General features: G+C 37.3%; 2 protein-coding genes across 2 annotated transcripts; both read left to right on the top strand.

The window, feature by feature from the left end:
- The first annotated feature begins 33 nt into the window (after nt 1-33).
- LOC110371255 (protein PRRC1) lies at nt 34-5,295 on the top strand. The gene is made up of 10 exons (XM_049845259.2): nt 34-192; nt 327-489; nt 699-808; nt 1,099-1,217; nt 1,595-1,741; nt 2,014-2,116; nt 2,847-3,017; nt 3,470-3,659; nt 4,632-4,777; nt 5,170-5,295. The coding sequence occupies exons 2-9, from the start codon at nt 352-354 to the stop codon at nt 4,755-4,757; spliced, it is 1,104 nt and encodes a 367-aa protein (XP_049701216.2). The 5' UTR covers nt 34-192; nt 327-351; the 3' UTR covers nt 4,758-4,777; nt 5,170-5,295.
- A 2,176-nt stretch (nt 5,296-7,471) lies between these two features.
- On the top strand, nt 7,472-10,955 carry LOC110371264 (uncharacterized). The gene is made up of 6 exons (XM_064038340.1): nt 7,472-7,602; nt 8,037-8,228; nt 9,441-9,605; nt 9,882-10,043; nt 10,305-10,441; nt 10,834-10,955. The coding sequence occupies exons 2-5, from the start codon at nt 8,043-8,045 to the stop codon at nt 10,413-10,415; spliced, it is 624 nt and encodes a 207-aa protein (XP_063894410.1). The 5' UTR covers nt 7,472-7,602; nt 8,037-8,042; the 3' UTR covers nt 10,416-10,441; nt 10,834-10,955.
- The last annotated feature ends 9 nt before the right edge of the window (nt 10,956-10,964 follow it).

Raw genomic sequence — 10,964 nt, 5'->3', positions numbered from 1 at the left:
GATACAGGTTTTTCTTCAAATGAATTTAAGATCACATTAGTTGTAATATGTTTTTCTGAAAAACCAGCATCTGCATCAAAAAAAATATCAAAATTCAATCATAAGCATCTTTAGAAACGCGACGTTACTTTTCTTTTATCAGCTCAGCTGTCAAATCGTAAATATCCACGAAATTGTTTTGTTATTGTGAAGGTAAAAAAACGTTTTTATCTCTAAATTAAATGAGTGTTTCAGCATTAATTGAAGAAAATTATAGATATGGTTTATTTTTTCAGTAAAAAGTTTGTTTGAAGGTGTTATTTTATAGTTGTTGTGTGTTTTTTTAGAAGTGATAGGTGATAGTGGAAGAAAATGAGTGGGGTGGAAAAGAAGAAGATTCCGCAGCCGCCAGCGCCTGCTGTTGCCCCCGGCAACCTGTTGTCCAGCGTGGCACCTCCTTCGCAGCTGCCTAACTTCGTTACTGCAAGCCCCATTGTGCCCACCGTTGAGGTAGGTAACTTTTGTTTACATACGTTTACATACATATGTTTTAAAGCATAGTTCACGATTTAATCTCAAAGAGTTCATGAGTCATTAAAAATAAGTTTCATAGGAACTTTCATCAGTTATGGTCAGTGTTTGCGTTAGTTTCTTGCAATAATATTGGCCCCGATTGCACCATCTTTTACAACAATTTAGGTTATTTATGAATATTTCAGGTACCCCCAGCAGTTGGTCAGCCTGTACCAGTCCCAGTTCCAGTGCAGCCTATAATAGTGCAGGCCAGAGATGAACCACCGCCGCAACCTGAAGATACTGAGAAATTCAGGTGACATAGACAACCAGTGTTTACAGCAAGCGCCTATACTATATAGTACAGAACATATATATGTTCGGTTCTTGTTTGAATACTCTTACTCATCAAACTATGTAATTATCAGTCTTTTGCACAAACATTATCCGAGCTCCGAGCCTTTTTCCCAACTATGTTGGGGTCGGCTTCCAGTCTAACCGGACACAACATTATTTGCACAAGCATTGAAATCTGCAGAAATATAATTATTAGTGTCTTGTTTTTTTGGGGATCAAATTGCTTAAATGATTATGTTAATCTTGCAGCCCAGCTATTCCGTTGAGCAAGGGTGAACCGCTGATGTCTATCAGGTCACCTGAAGACTCGCAGGCCACACAATCACCAGATTCTTTGCCAGACTCAACCCCAGAAATTGACAAACTTGGTAAATATACTGCAAAATAATCTTTTCTTTATAATGTTCTATTATGTAAATTCCTAGCGCTGCTTTTAAAATTGTTAAAATAATAATATCAATTAAGCTATAGTTTATCTATATATGTAGTATTTTGTCATAGGTGTTTGTGAATATTTGCTCAAACAACATTTCAAGTCATTCTGGGAACATCATATTATTAGATTCTAAAAATGTAAATATATTAATTCTATTCAACCAATCAATAACAATAATAATGTAATTATACTTCACTTCACGCGATTTTGAAATGCTGAAGATAATCATTTGGATTCCTTGCCTATTTGTTTTCAAACTATATGTATACTATATGTAATAAATAATTAAGTCCTTTTTATATATTTCAGGTGATATAATGCCCGGTAGTGGACTGTTTACGTGGATGAAGGGCGCTGTCTCCACTGGAGGCATACTACAGCGGGTGGCGGAGAAGGCAAAGAGTTCTGTTGACTCCATGATCACCACGCTTGACCCTCAGATGAAGGAGTATCTTAGTAAGTTAGTTTAAGATTTATTGCTTTGAGAAATTCAGCAATATTATAGAAGCGAAAGTTTATGAGTGTGTGTATTTTCCGGATGCTCTGGATGTTCATGAAACTTGGCAGTAATAATAGCTTACACTAGTGTATGAAACCACTGATTGTAACTAGTCTTAACATCAAGTCATATTCTTTTCAACCTACTTCCCTAAAAGGAGAAAGTTATCAATTCAGATGTTTGTATCTTTTTTAGAGTGTGAGATGTGATGGTTTTGAATATTTTTCAGGAAGTGGAGGCGATCTCTTAGTGGTTGTTGCATCAGATAAAGAAGTTAAGATATCACCAGTCAGAGAAGCATTTCAGACAGTATTTGGCAAAGCTAATGTAGTGTAAGTATTTTGTTACAAAACTGCAACACAAAAGTATATTTGTTACTGAAATAAAAAAAAAACCATCCAAAGTTAGTTTCTATTGAAATTATTTCTGCACCTTGAACCGTAAAATTTCCAGTAATAAGACTACCAATCGACCTTTATTTCAGTCATACAAATTCTACACGGTACAATTTTAAATACCGATCCATACATGTTCATCATACATGCAATAACCAACCTTATACACTATTTATTAAACTACAATTTCCAGTTACTAAGCATCCATGTTTCTTCACACAATACTCGACCTTATTTCCGATTCTCTATGGTACAATTTAAACATACATTAAAAAACCAGCCTTAATCTCTAAACACTAATATACATTTTCTAATGCTTACGAATTCACATTCACACACACAATAACCAGTCTTACTTCCCACTCACTAAGATACAATTTCCAGTGCCTATGAATCCACATTCACCAGCACAATAACCAACCTTATTCCCTACCCACTACAGTACATTTTGCAGAAACTACACAGTTATATTTCAATCAAACAAAAACCAACCTTATTCCATATTCATTAAAGTACACTTTCCACTACGTACGCATCAACATTCACACACACAAAAACCAACCTTATTCTCTACACATTACGGTACAATATCCACTACCTACACACAACCACAATAACTCATACAAAACTCAACCTTATTCCCCACTAACTAAGCTCCAATTTCCAGTGGCTACGCAGCACAGAGTGACGTCACAGCGGAACAGCCGGTTGGCTACGCGGCGGCTTACGCGGCGGCTAAACAGAGGATCGCGCATATACGCTCCGAACATGGAGAGCTGAACAATAATGTACCTGTTGTCGCTGTTGAAGGGTTCTTACATGAGTCTGTTACTGACAGGTAATTTATTATCTGCTATTTTAATACATTGAATGTAAAAAATAATGGTGATTATTGATGGAATTATGCCATTTTATATAAATTGTGTTTTGCCACTAAGACCTTAGTGGCATTGTCTCTAATATACGTAAGGTCGTAAGCATAGAAATCTTGGCATTATTTTATATTCCTCAAATTAGTATACTCGACTTTCATCTCACTAAGGCCGGCGATACACGGCCCGCTCAAAGTAGTCAGGGGCGACAACTTCTAGCTTTCGACTGCACAGTGAACTGCAGAGTTCTATAGACTCACATACACGAACCGCTCGAGCAGTTGCAAGTATTCGGGCTGTCGACAGCTTGAAGCTGTCGCCCCTGACTGCTTTAAGCGGGCCGTGTATTGTCTTATCAATATTATTACCATTTTGCCCAAGACGCTAGTAAATTATTTTCATTTTTTATCTTTTGCAGATGGTACGACATGTCCCTACTCATCTTATCCCAGCCGTCCTTAGGCATAGAGCTACAGCTGCAGTCACAAGGCACCCCCGTGCCCTGCGCCGCCGTGGCCGCCGCCCGCGCCGCCACGCCCACAGACTATGTGCACGCGCAGACCGGCTGTAGCGTCACTATCGGCTCCATTATGGGGGCTAGTCTACAGGTACAGTGTAGTGCAGTATAGAGCTACAACAGTCACAAGGCACCCCCGTGCCCTGCGCCGCCGTGGCCGCCGCCCGCGCCGCCACGCCCACAGACTATGTGCACGCGCAGACCGGCTGTAGCGTCACTATCGGCTCCATTATGGGGGCTAGTCTACAGGTACAGTGTAGTGTAGTGCAGTATAGAGCTACAACAGTCACAAGGCACCCCCGTGCCCTGCGCCGCCGTGGCCGCCGCCCGCGCCGCCACGCCCACAGACTATGTGCACGCGCAGACCGGCTGTAGCGTCACTATCGGCTCCATTATGGGGGCTAGTCTACAGGTACAGTGTAGTGTAGTGCAGTATAGAGCTACAACAGTCACAAGGCACCCCCGTGCCCTGCGCCGCCGTGGCCGCCGCCCGCGCCGCCACGCCCACAGACTATGTGCACGCGCAGACCGGCTGTAGCGTCACTATCGGCTCCATTATGGGGGCCAGTCTACAGGTACATTGTAGTGCAGTATAGAGCTACAGCTGCAGTCACAAGGCACCCCCGTGCCGGCTCCGAAACACCCACTCTTTACCACTTCCTACATGTTTTTGCTGAGACGAAAAAATGGAGCAATAAACTCCCTAGCTACACATATCCTGTCTGTTGGTCAGAAGAACTTTTAATCAATGTTTTCATACAAATGGACAGGATTAAAAATTGTAATTCTTATGAGTCCATATTTTATGATTAGCAAAAAATATTGGACACGTATTTTTTATTTTAACAGAACTTTAAATATTTACTGATGTAACGCAACAAAGACTGAGTGAGGGCTCGACGTCACGACTACGTAAAATTGGTACAAAAAAATTGAATCGTCTTGTATCTTCGCTGTTATTTATTTGTAATAGAAAAGAAAAAATACGTGTCCATTATTTTAGGGTAATTTAAAAGTCGGACTAATTACTTTTATTTCATTCGCAATGCTTATTTATTACCAGGTACCACACAATGAATGGCAAGAGGCATCGACCGGTGTATCAAGACGGGAGCTCTTACACTTGGCGGCTCGCTCGCTGGCCGGCTCATACAAACAACTGCTAGCCGTGTCTGCCAACGAGGCGTAGGACAGACGAACTTATGTACAGTTAGTATTTATATGTAATTTTAATTTTTACTTAATAAAAAAATACGTTTTTCTGCTATTCTATGTGTTTGAAGGAATTTATCTTTTTTGCATCGAGTAATCTATGGTTAGTAATAGAACGAAGTAATTGAATGAATGAGTAAATAAATAAGCTGCAGAAATAAATAAAAAAGTATATGGAACCTTCTCTTATGCTAGAAGCCGATAGGAACATTTTTAAAAGCTTTGTAGTTAAAAAGGAGTTCATAAATAAATGTTTAAGGTTCTTATGTAATAAGTAGTTTATAAGTCATTTACTTATTCAGACAGGGATTATCGAATAAATTAATATAATTAAATTATTAATGTACCTATGTTGTTCTGCAATAACTAATCTGTATGTTTTGTTTCAGGGACACGAGAAGTGTTAAGAATCTAATAAAATATATCGTAAAGTATACCTACTTATATAAATATAATAATTATTATTATTCATAGTTAAGTGTTATACAAATAAATTTTATTTGGGGCCAAATGTGTTTTCATACTTTTATTATTTTTGCTTTATGGCAAACCCTTGCTTTATTATTTTAGTGTTTTGCCTCAATAAAACGTTTAAGGTTAATCGGATACTTCATTGAAATCAATCGTTTAATGTGACCGTCCAATGCGACGATTTCGAAAATTGGTGAATACGCTACCAATAGAGTAGTTATTGTTGTTATAAAGTACATTTTGCTTCGTGTGGTTAATTTGTGTTACAAAAAGTAAAAAAGAAATACCTAAAATAAACATTATTTGCGTTGAAGTATCGACTAAAAATTTAATACCAGTACACAAACATGAATACTCAAAGGCCTTAACCTTATTAGCGCAGTCGGATAAATACCCACATGAGAAAGAATCGTTCATTGAACTTTGGCCATCAATGGACGGTCATTTGCATTGCGGTTCTTTATAGGTCACTAAATTGTTAATTTATTTTTAAAACTTATGCATATTCGGGGTTATCGAACTTCGCTAATCGTCTCAATAGAGATGAAGGAAGTACCTAACGGTGCTTAGTTAAATCTATTAATAAAGGATATAACTGTTTTTAAGTGGGCAGTAAATTATTGAAACTCTCGGTGTAACGGTAATCAATAGTCTAATATTCTAAATAAACATACACATACGTAGGTATTAATGTCAGTAGGTAGCTATTGCCTTTGCAGTTTCCAAAAATGGTGGCCCAGTAGCTATAGCTGCCGTTAATTGTAAAACAAATAGTTCGATTAAATTGATCTACTACATAAAGATTGGAATGATGAGCTTATAGTGCGTTCATACTAGCGGACTTTCCGCTCGGATTTCTCGAGCAGATCGTTCTGAAACAATTGACAATTACTGGTTCAAAGTTTTTTAGGAAGAATTTCGCTTAGTTAGTATATTAGTTAGCTTAGTAAGCAAGAAAAAAGTCTGATTGTAAAAATAACAGCCTTTTTGATTTGACACTACAGCGACGTCATATTACTTCTTGGATGTCAAAAGCAATATTTTCATTCGAAAAAGTCAAACATCATAATTTATTTTTTGGAATATAACAGCGCTTTCACACTAGCGGATTCACCGCGCTCAAACCCTCAGTTGACAATAGCAAATTAAGAGTTTTGAAGATTTTCCTGAAACGCACAAATTACGTCTATAAATAACATAGGTGTACAAGTACAGATTTCTTCTTAATTCAACACGAGTCAAGTGTGAAATAACAGTTTTATTCCGAATCCGTAATTTGTTAATTCTGTAAGAGCTCACAGTGCTCGTTGCAAAGGATTATCTCGAACAACGGATAGCAATTAACTACTTATTACGGGAGAGTGGCTCGTGGCAATTGTTTTCGCCTTTCGTGACAAATATTTACTAGGTAGGTATGCTATTAATAATACCTACTTACTTTGTTGTATTCCTAGAAGGTACTCACATAGGATTTATTTCGAGATAAGTTAATGATGGGAACTTAATTTGTCGGTATTGAAGTGCTAGATTCCGCCAGCGGTGTCACTCGCGTTCTATGGGATCTACTCCGTCCGCACCCGATGAAATATTTTTTGAAATCGGACCAAATGTTTCTGAGGTAACGTTGAAGGTATTTTATTGGGTCTCTTTAAGGTAAAAGAGGCTGAATTCCTTTACCTTCTTCTTTTTAGGTACTCATTTAATGTTGCCGCATCTAAAATGAAAACCTACATACATATTTATAAAAGGACCTACATAAATACTTTGGTTTTTCACTAATGCTTATGTTTATTAAGATCCGGGTGATCCGGGTGGGAAAAATAAATTCTTGCTTGAGGTAGGTTCATACCTGCATATGTGAAGATATCCAATTATGTTTTTCAATAACATCCTCCTTTTTGGGAACTCGGTAAGAAAAAGGCAAAAAGTGCCAATCCGTCAAAATGCTAATCGAAGCCTATTTGTTGTAATCGATTATTAATTTGAATTAAGTATGATTGATTAGTGTCTGGCTTGCTGCACTTACTGGCGCCTCTAAAGACCACATTATGCCAGTAGGCCGCGACACTAATGCTTCGAGATTATTTTCCTTAAACGGCCATGTACCTTAGAATAAATACGGTTACACATATCCCCACTGCATTATGAACTTTATTGCCCAGAAATAAGGCGTATATTTGTATGGCATGAGTAACAAATGTAAAGTTATGGGGGAGACTTAAAATTCATATTGGATGTTGTTTTTCGAATCTGCTTAGTGCTGTGCGGGTTGTGTTCGTTGCAAGTTCATGTGTTGGACATTAAAATATTAAATTGTTTTATTTTTTTTGTTCAATTCTGTGATTTTTAAGGTAGGTGAAATGTACATAAATGTACCTACTACCGGAGTTCCTACTCCTTTTAGAATAGTCTTTGGTCAAAATTAATACAAATTGCTATTGCTGGGTTCGATGCCCAGGTCGCATAAAATATAAGTTGTCGGTGTTTTAATTTTGCTCAATTTTGGCATAACTGGAGATGTTTGTGTGATGTGTCGATTTGTAACTCAAATCCTTGCTTACATAAATTGATTGTTAGAATAAACTTGTAAAGCTGCCCAAACCTTCACCAAGACCATTTACCAAGTTAGATACCCAAGGGATCACTTTAAAAAAAAATCATCACCGACGACCTGGAGATTTTTTTTTAACTTTTAAAGAAACCTTTTACTTTTAGCCATCATCGTTTCAACTGGCACTTATTATACTTACAGAAACCATAATTTAAACCGGCATTTGTTTCACAGCTAACAATGAAGGTGCTACTAATTCTCTCAGTCTACCTGGCCGTAGCTACCAGCTACCCAGTAGTCAAGACATGGACTCTCTCAGCACTGTCGGAAGCCATCGAGACTTCGAAAGCCGAACCTGGCATGATGCCGTACCTTGAAGATGCCTTGAACCAGATCATGTATGCTTTGTTTACTGGTACTAATGAGGTTGGTTTGTGTTTCTTTTATATAAAGTACCTAGATATTTTGTATGGTTAGGCTTTTGTCCTAAATTAGGATTTCGAGGGCATTCGTTAGTTCACGGAACAGGAAAAAATACTGGTCTTTGGATTCGAGTTGTTCCTGTATCAAATGCGATACACATAAATCAGTTCAGGTTGTTTTAGCGGGAATGCGTAAAAAGGCGCGAAGTATAGGTTCTTTAGGGATCTACTTACTATTATATATTTATTTTCGCGACATCTTTTAGCAACAAGGTTTAGAATTATAAGGTAGGTAGGTAACCTAAAGTTTAAGTAAGTTATTATTTGTCATGATATCTAAGACCTGTATATGGCACTGACCCAGCCAAATCGTTTTTACCTGTCTCAAAGTGTAAACAATCTTTGGGCATCTTAATTTACCCTGGCAATGACAATAATTTATTTGGGTTTTTATTAAACATCGATTTTAATTCTTATATTGGTTTGGAATGGAACTTGTTTACCTTTTCTAAAAATAACTTCGATATTCTACCTATCTACCTATGCCTATATTTCATACATTATACCCGCATATATTCACTTTAAGTACCTACCGGGCTATACATATGTATAACATAAATACGCATATTTGTCTTGTATTTTTTATAAGGAGCCTAATATGTATTTAAGTTTTGTGATTAATTACAATAATGGACAAGGCCATGCGGTTAAGTAGATAAATATTAAATATTGGTCTTTGTCAGCTTATTATGAGAAAAACAAACATGGTTCCAATAATACAATAAAAGCGGCTTTTACTTATTTTATTACCTACGATAGTAGATATTAATATGGGGAAAAACATTGTTTTTTCTTAGCTTTTATTATTATGTGACGCCCTTAATGAAAAATCATTGAACGAGTCCCCTCGCTATGGGCAGAGCGGTCTAGATACCAACTTATGAACTTAAGTACTTAAATAGTTGTCCGTCATTCAATTGTTCTACACAACATTCAGTGTTTTTTGCTGCTAAGACATAGTGCAACAAAGTCCCCTACAGTTGCCACAACTCGCATTTCTTATTAAAATCTGGGATGGGCACTTACTTTATTTCTGCAGCTCGGAATACTTCGCGAGTGTACACTCGGACTTGCTAGGTACGCACGACAGAAGTCCACCAGTGTGAAAGGGCTGTAGTTTACGCATTTCAAAATTTTGGAATATTTTGTTTCACAGAAATTCATCTTCGCAGTAATACCATCTCCTTCTGGCAAAGCTACATGGACATTTGAAGAGCTGCAAACCGCCCTGAGAGACCCTAAGACCAAGTCGGACTACAGGCCTGCATTACAAGAAGCTATCACCATGATACAGCAGAAGAAGGAAAATGGAGAGGACATGGTGAGAAGTTAGAAGACATTTTTCACGTCGAATTTCCATAACTTATCTATCCGTTCGTTAGTTTAATAGAGATAGAATTTTCACGGAAGAGAAAGACCGAGGTGTAATAAGCAAATTAAAAGATAGATTACATATTAGGAATGGCCATTAGTGCCAAATTCCTATGTCTAAGTAATAAAAACAATAGATTGATAGCGGTTTATTGAAGTACGACGTAAGTAGTCAAATAATGAAGATTACATTAGACACTCATTATAGCTAATATTTTCCACATAGGAATCGATAGAAGTAGCAATCCCAGCGTTGGACATATCGTCGTGGACTCCACTGGACCTTAACGAAGCGCTCAAGAGCCCTAACACGAGCTCCGACCTTAGGACTTACGTGGAGAAGGCACGCAAGGAACTGCAGGAAGCTTTAGAAAAGGGAGAATCACGGGTAAGAATAATATTTTTTACTAAAACATACGGGGTGGTACAAAAGGGAATACTTGAGAAAGTACATAAGGGAATATATAGGGTAGTAAATAAGGAAGTGTACATATAGGGGTAGTACATAACGCAGTTTATTGGGAGAATACATAAGAAGAAACAAGTGTGACGTAACAAGTAAAAAAGGGCCATAGGCATGCCCACAGTACCCACTAAGGTATATAAATTAACTTATTTATAAGTATATCATATGATAATATTGTTTTAGGATACCGTCTACATGGTAACACCCGTAGGACTCATCGCTCCGAAGAAAGACTACATCGTCTCACGCAAGGCTTCGAAATACCCCATCAAGAAGACTAAGCAAGGATTATAAACTGGTTAACGCGGAGATGGATCGAGGTACGAATAATCAATATTTCTATGTAATCTACATATACAATTATAATAAAGAGGTCACAATTTTTATGTTGGTTTGTATCCTTAAGGCTCCGAAGATACGGAACCGATTTGAAACATTCTTTACTTCAAATTATTCAGTCACAGGTGGAAAGCTACACTCTTCCCGAGTTACATAAATATTTTTTTACCTAGGCAATTTTTACTTTAGAAATTGTATCCAGAACAGAAATTCAAGTTGCAGGCAGTACTTTTATCCTGATGCGGGATGTAGTTCCCTCGGGATGCGGTTGGAATTTTTTTCAAAGTCAAAGTCAAAAAGTCAGCTAGCACCTCCATATATTCTTGGTATTTTCGGGATAACCATATTAAATTGATCATTTAATTGTTTACAGATACACGATAAATGATTTGCCGTTTAAGCAATTTGGTGCCGTATGAAGTGATAAATTGGAATACGTCCTAGTAGTTTCTAAGTTTATAAACGACAGCTTTTAATAAATGTGTCATAAAAATATTTTTTCCT

This window comes from Helicoverpa armigera, chromosome 15 (assembly GCF_030705265.1).
Source record: "Helicoverpa armigera isolate CAAS_96S chromosome 15, ASM3070526v1, whole genome shotgun sequence".
NCBI lineage: Eukaryota > Metazoa > Arthropoda > Insecta > Lepidoptera > Noctuidae > Helicoverpa > Helicoverpa armigera.
The sequence above is the reverse complement of the archived record's forward strand: the minus strand, read 5'-3'. Positions and strand labels throughout refer to the sequence as shown.

Bases quoted from the DNA above. Each gene is read 5' to 3' on its own strand.
- LOC110371264 (XM_064038340.1), top strand. From the start codon at position 8,043: ATGAAGGTGCTACTAATTCTCTCAGTCTACCTGGCCGTAGCTACCAGC. The intron at 8,229-9,440 runs GTTGGTTTGTGT...TTTGTTTCACAG, and splicing joins TGTTTACTGGTACTAATGAG to AAATTCATCTTCGCAGTAAT. The intron at 10,044-10,304 runs GTAAGAATAATA...ATATTGTTTTAG, and splicing joins TAGAAAAGGGAGAATCACGG to GATACCGTCTACATGGTAAC.
- LOC110371255 (XM_049845259.2), top strand. From the start codon at position 352: ATGAGTGGGGTGGAAAAGAAGAAGATTCCGCAGCCGCCAGCGCCTGCT. The intron at 1,218-1,594 runs GTAAATATACTG...TATATATTTCAG, and splicing joins CCCAGAAATTGACAAACTTG to GTGATATAATGCCCGGTAGT. The intron at 3,660-4,631 runs GTACAGTGTAGT...ATTTATTACCAG, and splicing joins TTATGGGGGCTAGTCTACAG to GTACCACACAATGAATGGCA.